At 38.7% G+C, this 19872-nt stretch overlaps 1 protein-coding gene across 3 annotated transcripts in view; it reads left to right on the forward strand.

Annotated features, from left to right (window-relative positions):
* GPBP1L1 (GC-rich promoter binding protein 1 like 1) overlaps positions 1 to 19872 on the forward strand; it is a 74253-nt gene that overhangs the window by 30374 nt on the left and 24007 nt on the right. For 2 of the 3 annotated variants that reach the window (XM_074221554.1, XM_074221555.1), the window contains exons 2-7: positions 260 to 1248; positions 1595 to 1712; positions 4998 to 5033; positions 11751 to 11880; positions 12304 to 12590; positions 16118 to 16190. In XM_074221554.1, the coding sequence (XP_074077655.1) occupies positions 1653 to 1712; positions 4998 to 5033; positions 11751 to 11880; positions 12304 to 12590; positions 16118 to 16190 (586 nt within the window). In that variant the 5' untranslated portion in view covers positions 260 to 1248; positions 1595 to 1652. The remainder of the gene's footprint in view (positions 1 to 259; positions 1249 to 1594; positions 1713 to 4997; positions 5034 to 11750; positions 11881 to 12303; positions 12591 to 16117; positions 16191 to 19872) is intronic. The other variant, XM_074221556.1, reaches the window with a different exon arrangement.

The following is a 19872-nucleotide window of genomic DNA, read 5'->3' on the forward strand; positions in this document are numbered from 1 at the left end:
GTGGTAAGTGCTTAATACATTTGTAGTTATTATTGCTCACTCTACATCCAGTTTTGTAATTCTTATTTTTTGATACAGGTGATTACAACAAATGTCTTAAGCAGAAACAAATAGAACTGAGGATTCTTGGTGCTCAGCCTCTTTTTTGAGTCATTTGACTGTATTCCTACTTCTTAAGATACTACAGCTTAAATGAGTTGTAATTCTTTTGTCTATGTTTTCTTGAATATGTTTTGCATTCTCTCATCTTTTTTTCTAGACCCATTGATTCCTGTGACTTTTTTGATGATTGGTTCTTGATGGAAATGCACTGGATACAAGAAGCAAACTCTACCTTGTTGCAGTAGAAGCATTCTCAGCCTGCCTCCTGACGGTGCTCCCCAGGGTTGAGCAGGAGTAGTAACAAGGATCTCTAATTGAAGAGAAGAAAACCATCAGTTGGGATACTTTTTCTTCTTCATATTTCTACATTGCAATTTTGTTTTCACTTTATAAATGGTCAGCATCGAAGAATCAGACGACACCTCTGGAAAAGCTTCCACTTCTAGTCTAGAGCATTAAACACAAGTGTGTTGTCCAGAATCTTCAAAAGCAGAGCAAATTTCTGTGGGATTGATTCTACCCCAAGGCAGTTCAAGATCTTAAGGCTACAGTAGACACACACAAAATTTTTTTTAGTAGCTGTATCATTGGGGATAATGAAATTAATACTTTAAATGCCCTCTCATGTGGATGTTTCTCAATTGAGTTAACTCTCCAAGTTCACAGTTGTTTTCTATTACTTTAAAATTATATTTTTTCCTCTGTCATCTACCCTTTGCTAACACAAGACCACATTTGTCTAGCTAGCCATGGCTTTGCTATGAATAGCCTTGGTACCAACTCCCTAGATCCTCATGTACTTTCTGCTTCAACAACAACATAGTGCTCATCCTGAAGGCAGGTGAATGAGCTGAACAGAGGTGTGTGGTCCCCCCTCCCTTTTTTTAAATGTAACCAGATACCTTTTTCTGTTCTCCCCCTCCCCCTCCCCCTTTTATTTGGGTAAGTGTGAGAAACAGTAGTTTAAAATGAGCAACTGAGGGGGCAGAGGGCTGGTCAGCACAGGGCGTGGCTTTAAGTCCCTCGCATAGGCGTGCTGCTGCCCAGGCCACCCCAGCCCCTCTTGACAGAAGGATAACGTGGAAGACCCAGCTGGGCCAAGCATACGGAGTTGGAGGACCAGGACCACAGAGGTTACACTCTGGGGTAAATATTCTTCATGTCTGTGACTCTCTTTAAAAAAAAGTCTGTGACTATGCATGTGTAAAGGGTGTTCCGTTTGGGAGGCAGCATTGATGTATCTGGAGGAGCAGACTGCAGATTGTCAGGGTCTCTCCAGGGAAAGCTACTAGAAGATACTCTAAGACAGTGTTGTAAGCTGGAAGCAGAACCTCCTAGGTGGTAAAGCTGTCCCTGCATTCCTGGGAAAGGGGATCTACCTCTATTGCTGCTTGCAGTGTTCAGAAGGAACCCATGAGACATTTTTCCTTCCAGGTTGCCAGAACTTGACAGGTCTAAGGGATGTTTGCCTTGTTTGTCTCTTGTTTGTCAGATCCTGGCCATGAGGTTTGATGCCTCCTCACCTTGCTGAAGAGAGACACTGGACCTAAATGGCGCAGCATGACTTCGTCCCTGCTTGGCTTAATTTCTCCACACCCCAGTCAGCTAAGGTACAATTCTTGTTCCCTGCTTCTGAAGCTAAACTTTAATTCCCCCTCCTCTTAGTTAAATTATAAGCCCCATACTAATCAGTTTTATTGTTTTTTCTGCTGTTTACATCTTATAAGATATTCAACACTATATTACTGTGAATGGCTACAAAAAAATGAACTTCAGTAATACAAGAAGGGGAAAGCACAGTTAGCATTTTGAGAAAGATCTGTGGGGTCTTAGTGGACTCCAAGCACAATTTGAGTCAGCAGGATGATGGGATAGCCAGAAAAGCCACAACAATCTATGGATTCAATCATTAAACATGTATTTATTAATTATCTGCTTTATGCAGGGCACTGTATTGTGATACTGGGGGTAGAATTACAAAGAATGAAAAAGTTTATACTTGCAGAGTCCTTGTGTTCTATTGGAGGAGACAAGTACATGTGTGAACATATATGGCATACTTGTAAAATGAATAAATACAGATCTTTGCAGCATTAGTTAAAAAGGTAGTTGGAGAAGATCATGAGTACTTAGGAAAACTGCAGAAGGTGGTTCTTGAGCTGCATCTTAAAGGAGGACTTCGGGACAGAGTGCATTCTAAATATGGCAGACAGGCAGGTCTCTGACCTGGGAACTGGAGCCAGGCACAGTGCCATGGGTCAGAAAAAAAGGCGAGAAGGCTGGATTCTAGATTGCAAGAAAGAGGGGAATTTCTCTGAAATCTGAAAAGATAATTTGGGACCATACTGTGAAGGACTAGAAGAGCTAAGCAGAGAAGTTTTATGTTTGATGCTGGAGTCAGTAGGGAGCCACTGAACTTCACTTAATTGGGGAATTAATATAGTCCAAGCTGTGGGTGTGTAGGATGGAATGGAGTGAGGGAGATCGTTTCAGCAACTGATACATTAAGTTAGCCATTGAGGTGCTGTAGTAGCTCCAGGCTATAGACCTGGAAATGGAGATCGGGCATCAAAGCCAGCCTCAGACACTTGGTTAGCTGTAGGACATGGCACTGAATCTCTCTGTACCTTGGTTTTCTTCATGTGTAAAACGAGGATAATAACAGCCCCTATCTCCCAAAGTGGTTGGAATGACTTTGGATGGAAAATGACTTTCTCAAACTTTCAGGTGTTATACAAATGATTGTCATTATCATCTTCATCATTGTCATCATTTAGATGTGAGTTGATGAGAGCCTGAAGTGGTAGCTGTGTGAGTGGAGATAAGGGGTGAGAATGGAAAAATTGTGGTGGAGGAAGACAAGGATGGGCAACTGGTTGGACGAGTAGAGTAAGGGAAAGGAAGAAAGTTCTGGGTGATAGAAAATTTACAAATTTGAATGAATAGGGTTTGCCTTTGGACATAGGAAATGTTTGGAAGGTGGAAGAGAGATAATAAATTCAGTGTGCCATCTAGCTGCCCTACTTTTCTGGGGTTTTTTTTACCTGGTATCACAAAGTTTGAATAACTACTACTTTCCAGGATAATTTAAGGTCTGAAAATGCCATGTTAGTCTCATTCTTAAACCATTCCCCCCATCTGATTCTAGATCTATTTGTTATTTTTCTACATGAATTTTGGCTAATTCTATATCATCTTTGGTACCTGGTATAGTATTAAAGTTATTCATTAATTTAGATTATATCATTTTTATTATGTTTACTGTAGCATAAGCCCAAGCTTATTCCTCCAATTTTTCAAATCATTTCTTTAAAGACTTGTTTTGCAACTATATAATTTTTTATACACTTTAGTAGAGGAGTCAATACAATGAGTTTTAACTTATTTTGAATGCAATTTACTTTTCTGTTCCTCTTCAATTTTGTTATTGTTATAAAAATGTTTTGCTTGCTTTTGCTACATTTTTTCTCCTTTTTAAAATCATTTTGGCTTTGGGGGGTGAGAGTGGGGAGAAATATAACCAAAAAAGAAATTGACATAAAAACATGCATTTTAAAAATTTTTAGCAAAATTTTTATTTTAAATTTTGACCTATTAAGATATTTTAGGAATATGAGTGGCTCAACATGTTGGCTCTCTTTTCCAATTTTTTGTCCTCTACACATCAGAATTATGCTATGTAGGCCTACATCCCAATTGATAACAAGAATGACTAAATCTGAGCCAGCACAAATGCCCTTCAGTAAATTTCTCCAAGTTCACATTGATGGCCAATATTACTCTTTGAATAGGTTTGTTATAATCTACTTTACTTTTCTGTCATCTTGCCCACACTTCTGTTTGCTCACAAAGAATAGAGCATTTTGTGGGGTGCGTTCCACATATCTAAGTTACTTATGACTATATCATTCACTTGATAGATATATTCAGTAAATTAATATTGTCTGTAAAAGAGTAAGGTTAATCTGACATGCCCTGTTCTTGAAGAGGCCAGACTAGCTCTGACTGCTGCTTTCCTTTTTGAAATGTTCAGAAATAGCCCTTTTATATTCTGAAATTTGAAACCAGTCAAACTCACTTATTGAAAGTTTCCAGGTTCCACTGTTTTCTTTTTTTTTTTTTTTTGAAACTGTGACAATTTCTTCTTTTTTCTACTATATGATATTTCTTTTCTTCATGGTCTTTTAAAATTGTGCAGTTCTTTGTCAGTTATATTTTACCAATTCTTTCAGTATCCTGAGCCTATTTCTTTCCAAAGATGAGTGACTGGAATTTATAAAGGGAAACTAGGTATCCTCCTCATCATACTCTCTCCTTATTTGAGTTTTCATTCCACTGTTAGTCATTAATGTTCTATCCTTTCCATTCTTCATATCATTATCATTCTTCTTGGTTTTAGATATTATTTATCATTTTAAAGTGAGCTTTGTTTATTCATATACTTTCTAATTTTTTAGTAAGAGTGGTTATTATATCTCTTGTCAGAAATTTTTTCTTTCTCTTTTGATTACTAATCATAAGATTTTGTTGATTTTGTTATTAATATAGTCAATTATGTTTATAGTTTTCCTGATATGAACTGGCTCTCTATTCCTGGTATATTAGCTTTGTCATATATTGCTTAATTTTTTTTATAATTTATATCAATATTCTTTAGGGATATTGGTCTATAATAGTGTCAAACTGAAATCGAAATGGATCCCTGCAGACCTCAGATTGACTTCGTAAACTATAAATTAACATTATTTGTGTTCTGCTGTATTTTTATTTATTTTGTTAAACATGTTCCAATTACATTTTAATCTGGATCGGTCTATACTTGGAAGTTTTGCAGTCCAAAAGATTGACACCTCTGGTCTATAGTTTTCTTTCTCTGTTTTGACTCCCCGGTTTAGGTATCAAGACCATATTTGTGTCATAGAAGGAATTTGGTAAGATCTCTTTCTTTTCCTATTTTTTCAGTTTATGTAGCATTGGAATTGTTTTAAAAATAATATTTGGTAGAAGTTACTGGTTCTGAGGATATTTTTTAGGGGTTCATTTTTGGTTTGTTCTATTTCTTTTTCTAAGATAGGGTAATCTATCTGTTTCTTCTTACTGTGATCTGAGTATTTTATATTTTTGTAACTCTTTATCCATTTCATTTAGATTGTCAGTTTGACATATAGACAGTTCTTGTTTTATGCAAATTTTATTTTTTACAGAAAGAAATTTGCATTCCAAAAAAAACAACGTTAATTTTACTATATAATATTGTACTTTGTCTTCTCTCTTGCCCAGCTTCCTGTCTGTGCTCTGTGCCTCTGCTCTATTCCTTTCACACTCTGCTTCACCACCCTCCTCTGCTCCTCTGCCTTTCACCTCCCCTTCCTTCCCTCTGAAACCCTCTCCTCCCCGAATCTCCAAGTCAGAGCAGAAGTTATCACTTTTGGAGGATCAGAGGCTTGGCTTGAGACCTATGGTCCCAGAGAGCAGAAATTTATCCTGCTCAAACCCCACTTGTCCACATCAGTTCTTACAGTATTTCACTCTTTCCATATGTCTGTGCTGACTTTCTGCATTCCCTGACCCCCATGTGTCACCTATCCACTCCTGTCTGCCCCCTCCCCCCAACTTGTTCTTCCTCTTGGTTCAGGCCAGATCTCCATGTGGCTCATCCCAGCACTCATGTATTCCTCTTCCTGCTCTCATTTCTCACCGTGTACCATCACCTGTCCCACTTCTCTATGGGCAAATTCACATTATGTAAAACTGACTTTACATAGAAGTCTGCAGAATAGTCTTCACGTAGAGCAAGAACTGTCTGTATAGTTGGGCACAATAGCTATTTCTTTTATTCATTAGTTTAGAATTTGTCTTTTTCATTTTTGCAATTTGGTATATTTTCTTAATCAACTTATCAAATGGCTTATGTGCTTTATGATTTTTTGGCATCTCCTTTTCACCCCCAAATGCTTCTAATTTTATTAACTCTGGGGGTTTTTTTGCTTTCAATGTTGTTAATCTCCTTTAATTTTCAGAATTTCTGTTTTGTTCTTTAATTGGAGATTCTTGATTTGTTGATTTGGGGCAGGCGTTAGTCACAGCCCTGATTCTTTTATCTTCTCTTTATCTCTTTTACTGATGAAAGCATTTAAAGATATAATTTTTCTCTTAAGTGTTGCTTTAGCTCCTTCATAGAAATTTTAACATTCTCATTTTTGTTAATATCTTTAATAATTTTTTCTATGATTTATCCTTTGATTCATTTTTTTAAAAATTAAGTTAGTTTCTATTAAATGTTCAATTTTTGCTTCAATGACCTTTTATTGAATGTGTTGGTAAAAGATGCATTTGATAGTTTTACTTTTCTGCATTTCTTTGAGAATATTATAGCTTAGTTCATAAATAGTTTTTGTAAATGTTCCACTTCACAGATGAAAAACTAAGTATATTCCTTTCTATTCCCATTCAGTATTATTTAGAGGTCTATTATATTTCTAAAATTCTGTTCAACTTCTTAACTCTTTATTTAGTTCAATTTATCTAGATCTGAGAAAGGATAAATTGAAGATGTTCTTATAGATTCACTGTATTTCTTCTATGTAATTCATTTAACTTTTCCTTTAAGAATTTAAATATGACACCATTAAGTGTGCATACGTGTTGTATTAATTCATTGTTTATGGTAATTTTAACAAAATGTAGTTTCTCTGGATTTTAGCTTTTTTTAAATTTAGGTTTATTTTGCTTTTGCTTTGTCTGAGATCCTAAGGACTCCCCCTTTTTTACTCAGCTGATAAATTCTGTTCTAGCTCATTATTTTAATTCTATGTGTGTGCCTTTCTACTTCTATGTGTTTTTTATAAATATATTGTTGAATTCTGATTTCTAATCCATTCTGCTCTTTTCTACTTTATGAATGATTTTGCCCCATTTACTTGTTATATTTGAAAATATTTACACTCAGGTACACTGAGAGACAATGTTCTAAACATGATCAGTTTATTAAGCTAGCAGTAACCAATAAATTGGGGCAGTGTCCTCTCTTAGTGATAGAGATAGTACCTGTAGAACTCACTAGCCTTAATATAATTTTGAGGAATACAAGTTGAGTAGAAAGTTGTTTATAGGATAGACAGCATCGTGGTGGCAGGGACAACATAATTGGGTACATCTCTGTCATTAAGGAATGCTTGATGATTTAGGGGACCTATCTGCATCCTGATTATGTTATTAGTGGACCAGGGATGGCAGATTTCCTGGCTCCTTGTAGGGTTAGGGAGTTAAGAGCCTCCCTTAATTGTACAAGGACAATCATGTAAGAGCCTCCCTTAATTGTACAAGGACAGTCAAGGATGAACAATACATCTCTTGGAGCTTGCTTCAACCTTAAAAATAATACTAGATGTCTTGGTAATTTTCCTAGAAATTGAAACAGTTCTTCCCATTAATTAGACTTTAACTTAAACTAACTCAGGGAAAACTGAATTTCTGATCTCAATTCAAAGAAAAAGAAAAGTGGTTTGAACAATCATAGAATCTATTCTAAAATGATACAGAATCAATTACTTGTTCAAGCTTTTGGCAGTTGTAATTATTGTCTAGCTACTCCATTCTATTTTCTTTTATTTTTTTTCTCTTCCCCCCCCATCCCTTCTTTAAGTCTGTTTTCTCTCTTGACTACTGCCTGCTTTAAATGTGTGCCTTCTTATCCCTCTTCTTCTACTTCCTTGTTGGATAAGAAGAATTTCTATACTTACTGGTGGGTGGGTATGTGTATTTTTCCTTCTTTTAACCAGTTCAAATAAGAAGGAGGTTCTAGTGTTTTCCTGCTCATCCTTTTGCCTATGACCTCATCCAATGTAAATTCTTTCTTATATACCACCATTTTATGTGAGATTATTTTCCCTATTCTTCATCCCCCTCTCCACCCTTCCTTACTTCTATGATCATCCAAACACAACAGAACTTCTTCTGTTTACCTTCATGATGATAGAGCTCTGAGGGGATATATATTTCATCACCCCATATGAGGGTATAAATAGTTTTAGTTCCTTATGATTGTAAGCTTGTTTATTTATGCTTCTCTTGATTTCTGTATTTTGTGTCAGATAATGTTTGTATGATTGCTCAGCTCTAGTCTTTATACAGGAATGTCTGAAGGGCTTCTATTTCTTTACAGGGCTGCATTTTTTCCCTGTAGGATTATACTCAGTTCTGATGAGTAGATCATTCTTAGTTATAAACCTGGATCTTTTGCCTTCTGGAAATTTTATTCCAAGCTCTTCATTTCTTTATTATAGTGACACTAGACTGCTAAGTGATTTTGGGAGTAGCTCGTTGACACAGAGGATAGAATACCATACCTAGAGTATGGAAGACTTCAGTTGTCTCACTTTCCTCACCTGTGAAATATAGAGAATAATAACCCCTCCCTGTCAGGGTTGTTGTGAGGATCATTTAAGTTAATATTGGAAGCTGCTTGTATAACATTGTTTGGCACATAGTAATAATAAACACTGCAGAAGTGATAGCTATCATCATCATTATTGTTGTTGCTCCACAGTACTAGAATTCTTTCTTTCTGGCTTTTTGCAATATTTTTCTCTTGACATGGGAACTCTGGATTTTGGCTATAATATTCCTGGGAGTTTTCATTGTGGAATTTCTTTCACAAAGAGATTGTTGAATTCTTTTCCATTTTTACTTGGCCCTCTGGTTCTAAGATAACTAGGAAGTTTTATTTACTTTAAGATTTCTTGAAATAAAATGTATAGATTACATTTTTGTTCATGGGGTTTAAGGTAGTTCTTAGTTTCTTAAATTATTTCTTCAAACTGTTTTGCAGGTTAGTTGATTTTCTTAGGAGATACTTCACCACTTCTTTGTCTTTATCTTCATCTTTTGACTTTATTTTATTATTTCTTGATGTCTCGTGGAGTCATTAGCTTCCATTCGACTGAGTCTGCTTTTCAAGGAGGTACTTTCTTCAGCAAGATTTTTTCCTCTATTACTTTCATTTAGTTTTCAAGATCATTTTTAGATCCTTTTAAAAAAAACTCTTGCTTTATTACTCCTGGGAATTCTTGTTGACCTTGATGACATGTTTTCCTTGAGGTTTTTTAAAACTTTTAAGTTTTGTAGACTTTCAAGTTATTCTCTTCTGTTTCGTTTCTTGAGCTTTCCTTTTCACAGAATAATTCTTTATAATCAGATTCTTTGTTTTCTTTTTGACTTTAGAATTGTTCTCTTAACTCCTTCCACTATGTTTGCTCCATCAGGAATGTGGTCTGGAGCAGTGTCTGCTCAACGTCTTTCTAGTTTGAGGTCTCTACATTTCTGACCCGCATTTGCGGCTGGTGACTTTTCCTTGGCTGGGAGTTTTAGCAGACTACTGCTTGACCCGATGGGAGGCTCTTCAGGTTCAGTCTGTGATTTCTGTCAGGGGAATTTCAATATGGGTAAGAAATAAGTTCCCTCTGCTCCTGGGATCAGAGCCCAACAGCTCCTGTTTGCCCTGGATCTGTGTCCCAAAACTAGATAGTAAACAGTAGAACAGAGGAGGTGCCCATGATATACATGCTCTGTGCTCCACAATACCCTCTTTCAGTTCCTGGCACTAGAATGCCCCTAGCAGTGAACTAACCAGACTTCATTCTCATTTCTATTTCTGTCTCCCTAAAGAGCCCTTGGGTGGCAAAATCACTCAGTGTTACTTCTTTTGAATTTCTTGCTCTGAATTTGATCTGGTGCATTTTCTAGACCTTTACAGAAGAGGTTTGGTGGACAAGTTAGGCTGTTCTTCCTCTGAGAGAAAATAGGCAACAAAATGAGATTTTGCTCATTTTCTCAAAGGGTATTTTCTACTTTTGTCGTCTTAATTATAAATCTTTTCCTTTTGATGCTTCTCTTTTTCCAACTTAAAAATGACCTTGTTGTTGTCCTTAGCAATCACATGAGCCTCAGTTTGTTCTGACTTAGCGTTCCTGAAATTATCCCTAAATGACCAGGCCACATGTTTTTCATCTTCCATTATTTCAATCTGTTGCCATCCCCTGTGTGGGTCAGTTTAGATTCTCAGTGTATCCACACCAGGATTTTCAAACAGATACTTCTTCATTGCTGCCTTGTTTCTTTTTATATCTTCAGAATTTCTTTCACAAGAGGTCCATCCCCACTCTCCCTGAGCTTGTCTTAGCCTAAAGAATTTTGCCTAGCTTTTCTCTGAGGAAGAAAACAACTTGACTTGGAGCCTAGCAATTTTTGTTCAATTATGTTCAACTCCAGCTCTTCATGAGACCATGGACCACAGCATGCTAATGGGTGATTTTCTTGTGTCCATGGGGTTTTCCTAAAGGGTGCACCATTTCTTTCTCCAGCGAATTCAGGCGAACAGGTCACATACCTTAATAAGTATCTGAAGGAGCAGCTAGGTGGCATGGTGGGTAGAGCACTGGCCCTGGAGTCAGGAGGACCTGAGTTCAAATCCAGCCTCGGACACTTAATAATTATCTAGCTGTGTGACCTTGGGCAAGTCACTCAAGCCAATTATCTTAACAAAAAAGGTGTCTGAGATTGGACCACAGGTCCAACACTTTGGGTTCTGGTTCAGGAGTCCCGAGTTCTAGTGTGGTCTCAGACTTGGGCATCCACTTCTTAGCCTCACTGTAAAGTGTTGGTAACAATATTGTTTAGCTTCCAGGCTTGTGGGGAGTGTCAAATAAACCCAAATGGTGTGTTTTATTTGCTTTGATTTGATTTGGGGGGGGGGGTATGGTTTTTGGCAGTAGGGAAGGATCCAATGGATAACAAACAAATTAGAGACAAGGGTAGACTGGACACTTGAAGGACAAACTCTTGAAAGGTATGGGAAGGAAAAAATCAATCTTAGCAAGAAAAATGCAATATCAATGATTAAAAAAACAAAAGAGGAAAGAATAATGGTAGTTGGGGTTAAAGGACTTTAAGGTGGAGAATATGGAGGAAAGAGAATTGCCAGTGGATATGAGGGTAAGGAGTGGTGTAGGAGACTTGAGGCTAGAAGAGAAAGTTAGAATAGTTAGAGGCAATAAGGTTTGAGTTGAGATCGTGGACCCAGCTTGCCTAGTCCTGTGTTTCTATATGTTCAGCATCTTAAGCGTAGGCTTGGCAGAAGTGTCTTGGCAGTTTGTTTTTGTTCCTGCTCTCAAAAATATTCTTTCATGGGAAAGTGGTCTAGGGACAAGTCTAGGAACTTAGAGATGGAATACATGGTTTAGGTTTGTTAAAGACAACAGGCAGGGGCTCCCTCTCACCCAGAATCCCTTTTGAAAGCAGCATGGGACAAGTTATATCCTCCAAAGAGTTCATTAATCAAATGTAACTATATGACAGATCTTTTGGCTGGAAGTTCCTCTCCAACTCTGAGACACAATACTTGTTGGGGAAAATATGATGAGGAGGTAAAAGTGGAATTGAATCTTGATGGAAGAAAAGGTTTTTGAAAGCCATGAAGATAGGTCAGCAGTGGGCTTCTTTCAGAGGGTTTTGAGCTGGTGAGTGCCATGGTGGTGTTTTCTTCCTTTCAGGGTTTGACCCTGGCCGGGTTTGACCCACAGGAAGAAGCCAGAGGGGACCAGTTAGGGCTTTTACTCATCCCTTTGCTTCTTTGGCCTTTTTCTTCCTAGTCTCCTGCAGCCACCTTCGAAAAACATGGAGAGCACCTATCCCGAGGAGAAGGACGGTTTGGAGTGAGTCGCCGGAGACATAATTCTTCTGATGGTTTTTTTAACAATGGGCCCCTGCGGACTCCAGGAGGTGAGTGATTCCCAGTGTCCTCTGATTCACGTCAGAGCCATCTGGTGCAGCAGGAAGGCAGGCAGGCAGACCATTGCTTCCATCCACGTAGGAGCCTTAGGTAGAGGCTGTACTGCTCGTACCCGCCCGAGCTGAGCTCTCTACTGGGTGGGAGAGACTGGTCTTCTCTGATGGATTTAAAACCATTTGTTGCAGTTGAAAGGGATCTTTCCAGGAATTGGCATTGAAAAAAAGTTGAACTTTTATGATTCTAGCTCAGTTTTCCAATCTCATAATTCATATCATTCTAAACACTCTAATCGGACTAGCCATTGGCTGACTGGCAGGGCCTTCAGCCAGATCAGAGGCCCCTGGCCCACCCCCTCCACACTCCCAGCAGAGAGCCACATTGACGCGTGTTGTTGCTTTTCCTTTCCACGTTAGATTCCTGGCACCAACCCTCCCTGCTCCGCCATGACTCCGTAGATTCGGGTGTCTCCAAGGGCACGCATGCCGGACTCGCTGGGAACCAGTCCGGCTGGCATGGCTCTGCCCGGGGTCACGATGGCGCGAGCCAGCGCGGCGGGGGGGGAGCAGGGACCCACCGCCACTGGAATGGCAGCTTCCACTCCCGCAAGGGCTCTGCCTTTCAGGAAAAGCCACCTACTGAGGCCAGGGAAGAAAAGAAAGAAGAGAAGGCGGAGAAGTTGCAGTTTGAGGAGGAAGACTTTGTAAGTGTGGAACTTTCCAAGGGCAGCTAAGGCTGCGGCATCATAATAGCAGAAGTCAGGAACCTTTGCCAACAAGAATTTTTTTTTTTTAGAAATTACAAGTCTAGAAGGAGATATAACTAAGTTTAGGTTTAGAATCAGGCCCAGGAACATTAGTGATCATCATGTTACAGAGAAAGACACTATGGCCAGAACGGAGAAGGTAATTTTTAAGTGCTATTTAGAAGATAATGGGACAGCCAGGACCAGAAAGCAAATTGTAGCACCATGTGATAGTTTAGAAGAGCTTTTGTAGAAGAAAGTAGTGAGTCAACAGGAAAGAGGGGAGGGCTTCTGAAGAGTCTCTGAGCAGTTGTTACTGTTGGTTATTGCTGATAGCAGTCAGTCTTATTGAAAGCATTAGCAAGTGATTAGTTTCTTTAGGCCTAGTTGCCTCCTCTTAATGGAAAGTGATACTTTCTAGGCTGCAGATTATGAATTATCTTATGCATTTTTGCATTTCTAAATATGCTCTGTAATTGCAAAGTATGCTCTCTCAGGGGTATTTTGTTTTCTGCTGATCTTGGAGAGTTCCTTCTCTTGTCCTTGCTTTATGTTGCTAACGTAAGTAGCCTGTGCCCATACAAGCGGTGGCCAAAAGATTTGGTGATTTAACAGCTGTAACAGATGGTTGGTACAAACCCTGATGTTCATGTGTTGACCTCTGCCTCTTAGTATGTAAACCCACTCTTTGGTTTATGCATTGTATTTTAAAGTAGATAGCTAGAAAAAAATTCATGATATGATTTGTGGGGGGTCGGGGGCCATTTAAATGCTCTGGTGCCCCAGAGTTACTCCCAGGCTTCAAACTTGAATATTAATGTTAATGTTCATTAGCAGTAATTACTTTGCTTAGGAAACAGAAAGAGGAAAAACTGTAGAATAAGGGCAGGTAGGCTTATTGTGGTAAGTAGAACTCTAGAAGCTATCCCTTCCCTTTCCTAGTCCCCCAAAATTGTTAGCCAAGTTTAAACATGATAATAAGGGGGAAATCTTTGTTATTTTGCATTTATGACATTTTGTCATTTATGGTTGTATTAAGATTTAGTGTTTGAATGAGAAAATTGTATGTTGCTAATTAATGTCTCATGAGGAAATAAAGGATCCTTCTTTTATAGGTGGAAGAGTCAAGATTCAATTAATCAATTTGGGTTGCATTCATGGTTTATTCTTTTTTTCTCATTAGTTTAGGTCTTCAGTATGATGCTAAGGGATGCTTTTATTGTATAAAGACAAATAACTTCCTTGACATTACCTTGGTTAGGGGAAGAATTCTGATTTTCATCATTTGGACTCATCTCACTCTACTACTTTCTAGCAAATCACTTTACATATAATCTCAGGAACTGTTTTCTTTTCTGTTCAAATTAGGAGATTGGACTGAGATAATTTCCAAACTCTTTTCTTATTATTCATTTTGAATTTACAATCCTCGTGTCCTTATTTTTTCTCTTGGATAACAAAATTTCATCAGTCTTGTTTTTTTCTTTTCTGCTCATACTACTTTGATTTTAGAAAGTCTTTGTCTTACATTTCCCTGTTCGAAGCTTCTAGAGAGTGCTGGTTCCTCCTCCACTATCAGGACTAAGCTCATGTTTATTTCTCCCACACTGGTCCCAGTTATTTTCTTTGATCTTCCCACTTTGCAGGTCTTTCCTTATACTGCAGTACCCAGACCCCACCCTTTCACTTCCTGCAGCAGAAGGAAGCACTCTGTACCCTATGGGCTCCCTTTGTAGCTGTCCTCCCTTCTTACTGATATCTTGCCTGATCATCCCCAACTGCTTCTTGGCTATAGTAACATATATTGAACTGTTGGCCAAAAGGTATCAGAGAGTGGGCTGTGGTACAGAAAGCCCCGAGGTCTTATTTCCCAGTCCTTAGCACTTGCCTGACCTTGGACAAATTGCACCCTATCTCTGAGTCTGCCTTTTCTCTACTCTGAAATGGAACAATATCATTTAGACTGCTCACTTCCCAGGGTTGGCATGAGGTATAAGCTGTGTTAGGAGGACAGCTCTGAATTTTCTCTTTAGGACATACTCTGAAGTTCCTTTCTTAGTACTTAACTGGACTTCATTGTTGGATAGTTGCCTATTGTGAAACCCATCTTCTGTTTTTCTACGTGAATAGAAACTGTTGAGACTCTTCCTTGCCATTTCCTTGGCATTTCTTTACCAGCATGCTTAGGGTTCCTAACAAGAGTGGGGGATTCTACTGGAATAAACGTGCTTGGTACCCTCAGACTTCAAAATAAAAATGATCTAATGCCGGCTATGGTGGACCCCAGCTTTTGGCATTTGACTTAATATATACAAAGATCATAACCAGAGTAAGAGTTACTGAATAAGAAGTTATTAAAATCAACGTTCTTTTAGACTAATAGTAAAGACCAAACGCTTGGGCCAGGCAATCAAAACCTTCTGGGATCTCTACTCAAACTTGAGCCTTTGTTCTACTCTATTCCAATGACCTGAATAAACACCCTTTTCCCCTTCCTACCTTCCCAAGTTCGTCTGTAGAAAATCTTTCTATCCTTTAAGACTGCCCAAATTACCAACTCCATTCTTCCCCCAGGCACAATCAAAAGATGTTTCTCCCACAGTCCTGAACTCCATAGATATTTGTAAATTATGTGTGTATGATGTTATTCATCTCAGTTCATCTCTTTCTTTCATATTAGAAGGCCTTTCACACTAGGATCATGAACATTTACTTTTACCCTGTGGCTTTCTGCATTATTAGATACTTTGAATTGTTAAGGCAGCCCAATAGAGTGCTTGGGAACAACTTTTAATCTTATAGTAAGAACTGACAAGCCTTCCATAATAGCTCAGAGATGTACAAGCTGTGAGACTCTGGGCAAGGCACTCATGATTTCTCTGAGTTTCAGTTGCCTTGTTTGTAAAATGGTCATGAAATCACTTATACTGTTTACCTGCTAGGACTAAGAGAAAAGTGCTTTGTATATGTGAAGGTAGTCAGTCAGTAGCTTATAGTGACCTGGGTGATTTTCCTCTTCAGAAGCACCGAGCTGAATCTTTCCTAGCCCAGGCAAGTGAGGCCTGGTTTTGTAGGATTAGGGGTTAATGGTGGTAGTGAACTTTTTTTCCCCACATGTGATAATGTGTACCGAATTAAAGAAAGAAAACAAAACCCATTTGTGTCACTTTGGAACAGATAGTTTGACCATCTTCATAAATTCTTGGGATTGAATTGACATCTTATACACCAGTAACATTTCTGAAGTAAAGAAATCATGACCTTAGGAAAAAAGATTAGGACTGAATTTTGAGTGAACATATAGCAACCAACTCAAGTAGGTTATCAGTGGATGTTTGCTTGCTGTCCTAATTTGCACACTGCTAAATGTGGTAAATACTAGACTTTCATCTTACATAATTTTCACTTATATTTTATGATAATGTAGAGAAGATATAGCCAAAATAAGCTGCTATATACCAACATTTTTCACTGATTTTTAACAGCCATCTTTGAATCCAGAAGCTGGGAAACAGAATCATCCAAGCAGACCTGTTGGGACCCCTTCTGGAGTATGGGGTAGGTGCAGCTCCCTTCTCTCCTAGAAAATATCAGATGCATAAATTAAATTGTATTCGTGCTAGATGGAAAGGAAGAAAATGATTTTCCTTTTATTACCTTACTTTTGTTGCCCACAGTAGGTTTTGTTCCCCTTATGTGAAAGTTCAGCAAGGCTTCTAGACCAGAATTACAGGCCACATGGAAAGGATGAAATCTGAGAGAGAAGAGTCCTTCACATATTTTAAAAAACACCACCCTCCCAAGGATGTTCACACTGCTGCAAGAGACTTTTCCATGCTTTCTGTCTTCTTTGAAAAGCTCTATGTTGTCTCTACACTGGGATGTGTAATCCTGGAGGACTGGAAATATTTTTGCCTTTCTTAGTATCATTAATACTTAGCACACATAGGAAGAGCTTAATAAATGCTTGTTGACTTGCTAGCCTGCCACAAAATAGACAAAACACAAGAGTCTTTGTGGAAAAAGACCTCAGGTTTTTAGTAGACCACAGGCCTAATAAATATAATGAGGCAATTTTTAAAAATCAATCCAATTCTAGGGCAATTAAAAGCCATAGATTCTTCAAAAGAGGTTCTTAACCTGAATTCAATTTTTTTAATTTTGGAAACTAAATCAATATAAATGATTTCTTTTGTTATTGTATACATTTTATTGAATGCATTTTAAGCATTATTCTGGGAAGGTATCTGTAGGTTTCATAGATTGCCCCAAGAGATCCACAAAACCATTCTTTGGTTTAGAAGAGAGTGGCATTCTAACCTAATTCTTTCCCTGGTTGCCCACTGTCTTTTTTGTCTTTGGAGCTAGACATTAAATTCTGAAAATTACATTCTAAAAAATATCTTGATAAGCCGAAGATGATTCTAAGTTCATACTGGTTTGGTTGCAGGATAATTAGCCTAGAAATAAAAGATTTGGCTAAGAGAGTTGAGAATTGTATAATCACTACATTCAAATGGCTTTTCTCAAAAATGGATAAGATTTGCTCTAGCTGTTCTACAGGTCTCCCAGAAAGCAGCTGTAGGAAGTAGTAGATGGAGAAAGACAGAGCATGTCTTGATACTAGGAAAAACTCTTCAGAAGAGATGAGAGGGAGAGGGGCAGGGTGATGCCATCTTCCTTTACACACTTTGAAGATATACATGGAGGCTTACTGCCTCCCCACAAGGCAATGACTTCCCCACCTCTTGAAGGTATCCAAACTGAGATGTATTACTTGATGGAGAGGGTGTGAGGAATTTTCAGCTCTAAGTTAGAAGAGATCAACACAAGAGTTCCCTTCCATTACTGCAGTTTATAATTCTTGTACATCTGTGAAACACTGTTGGACAATCCATGTGTATCTTGAAAGAGGGTGTAAAGGAAGATGGCATCACCCTGCCTGAAGTTCGTTCTCTCTCTCTCTCTCTCTGTCCTTCTCCTTTGACCTTAGTTCAGGGGTTCAAGCTCTAGGTAGTTGGAATCTTCCTGTCTTCTTTCTCAACTGTCCAGTCTCAAGTTCCTAGTTACCTGCAGGACTTGGATTACATTAGTATCTCAGACTATTGTGACAAGAGCCTGCCTTCTTTCCTTCATCCTCTGCTGAGGGTAACATAGTCACTCGGATTTCGAACTTCCTAGTAAACTTTGGTTCTTTCATCTGTCTCCCTCACCAGTGTCTAACCAAGTCTTATTACTTTTCCCTCAGTTCACACTCTAGGGGAACTAGTACCCATGTTCAGGCCCTTACCATCTCTTGTGTAGACTCATGCTGTAGTTCTAGCCTTTTGCCTGTCTCCCCTTCAGTTCATCCTCTTAGAACTCTCAGAAGAATAGCCTATGGCTAATCATAGCACTTGCCCATTCACAGACCTTCAGTGGCTTCCTTTTCTTTTTAGGATAAAATACAAACACATTAAATTGTCATTTAAGCCCTTCGTGGTCTGGCTCTAACCTGTCTTGCCAGAGTTCTTTCACATTACTTTTCCCCTTCATGCATACTGGCTTGTCCATTTGCTATTTCCTGAATTTAGTACTTTTGTACCCACTATCCCCAGGCTTGAAATGCCCCTCCTATTACCCCTGGCTCTTAGAATTACTTGCTTCAGTATAGCCTCAGCTCAGGTGCTCCCTCCTATGGGAAACTTTGCCTGATCTTACTAATTAACACTCTTCCTTTTCAACATAACTTGTCTATTAATGATGCTTGCACTGTCAAATTTGCCAAAATTATTGGAGCTTCTACTTCCAGAACCACTAGATGCATCTTCTCTCAGAGAGAAATCAGGGCTATACCTAAGGAACTTCCAAGGAGGCTGAAAGGCATATTGGGTTGGGTTTTTTTTTTTTTTTTTTTTTTTTTTTTTTTTTTTTTTTTTTTTTTTTAGGGTTTTGCAAGGCAAATGGGGTTAAGTGGCTTTCCCAAGGCCACACAGCTAGGTAATTATTAAGTGTCTGAGGTCAGATTTGAACTCAGGTACTCCTGACTCCAGGGCCAGTGCTCTTGTATTACTCTTGATTCCTCTCTGAATGTCCCTCAAAAACCTACAATAGAAGTTTGACAGTAGAGCCAGTATCAGCCACAGCAAGATGACCAATTCATGCCCCTTTCCTCTTCTTTCTCTCATTTGATTGTCTCTCTCCTTCCCCCCTCCTTTCCTCTTCCCTTTGTTTCTCCTCTTCCTCATCTTCTCCCTCTCTCCTTATAAAAAGCACCAAGCACACCCCATTCTTGAGGAGCTATCCTAGTTTGCGACATGTTGGGAAGGAACCAGGGCAAGCTTTTCAAGAACTTCCTTAGAACATAGTCTTTGCTTAGATGGCCATTTGCATTTCATTCTTCTTCTTATTATTGTTACTATTACTATTATTATTATTATTATTATTATTATTGTTTTTATTAATTTTCATGCTCCTAAACAGAATCAAAGTGTGGTTTCCATGAATTTCATTCAGAGACTCCCCAAATGATCTTACTAGTTGTACCTGGGACAAGGCTAGACCTCTGACAGGTCACAGCATAACTTCACTCTTTAGGAACTGTTGATGTTTTTTTCTGGACAGTCGCTGTGCTTTCATATCAGAAGGCTCACAGCCCTCATCTCTGTTGTCTTCTAGTCACCATCAAGCCGAAGAGGGGCTCTGGTCCTACTCAGTCAGTAAGCTTACTTAAGCGTTTACTATGTGTTGAGTACTGAGCTGTACTCTGGGGATAAACAAAAGCAAGAGTGAAACAATTCCTGTTCTTAAAGAGCTCACCTACTGAGTGGGAAAGATGAGATATAAAAGAAAGTTCAGCTGCAGAGCAGATTGAAAGACTGGAGCCCTTCATCTGCTTTAGTGAGTGGAGTCAATGCTACTGGGAATCTGGAGCGAATAGAGGCAAGGCAGTTGATCAGACTTGGGCAATCATATGAGGCAGACCTGGGCAATCATATGAGGCTTCAGTAGAGCAGATGACAAGACTTTGGGGTCCATTTCCCAGGAGGAATAAGTAAGCTCTAGTGACTTGCATCTGCTTTGAATCCCATGAACAGTGGAATAGTCTTCACTGGCACAGGGCTAAGGGAAAGGCAGTCTTGTGGCTTTATTTCTATCCTAGAAGGTGCTTTGCTATTATGTGTCCTCAAGGATCATAGCCTCACATCTAGAGTTGAAAGGGATCTCAAAAGCCATCTGATCTTACCCTTACAAAAGGAAA

Source organism: Macrotis lagotis, chromosome 2 (assembly GCF_037893015.1).
Source record: "Macrotis lagotis isolate mMagLag1 chromosome 2, bilby.v1.9.chrom.fasta, whole genome shotgun sequence".
Classification (NCBI taxonomy): Eukaryota; Metazoa; Chordata; class Mammalia; order Peramelemorphia; family Peramelidae; genus Macrotis; species Macrotis lagotis.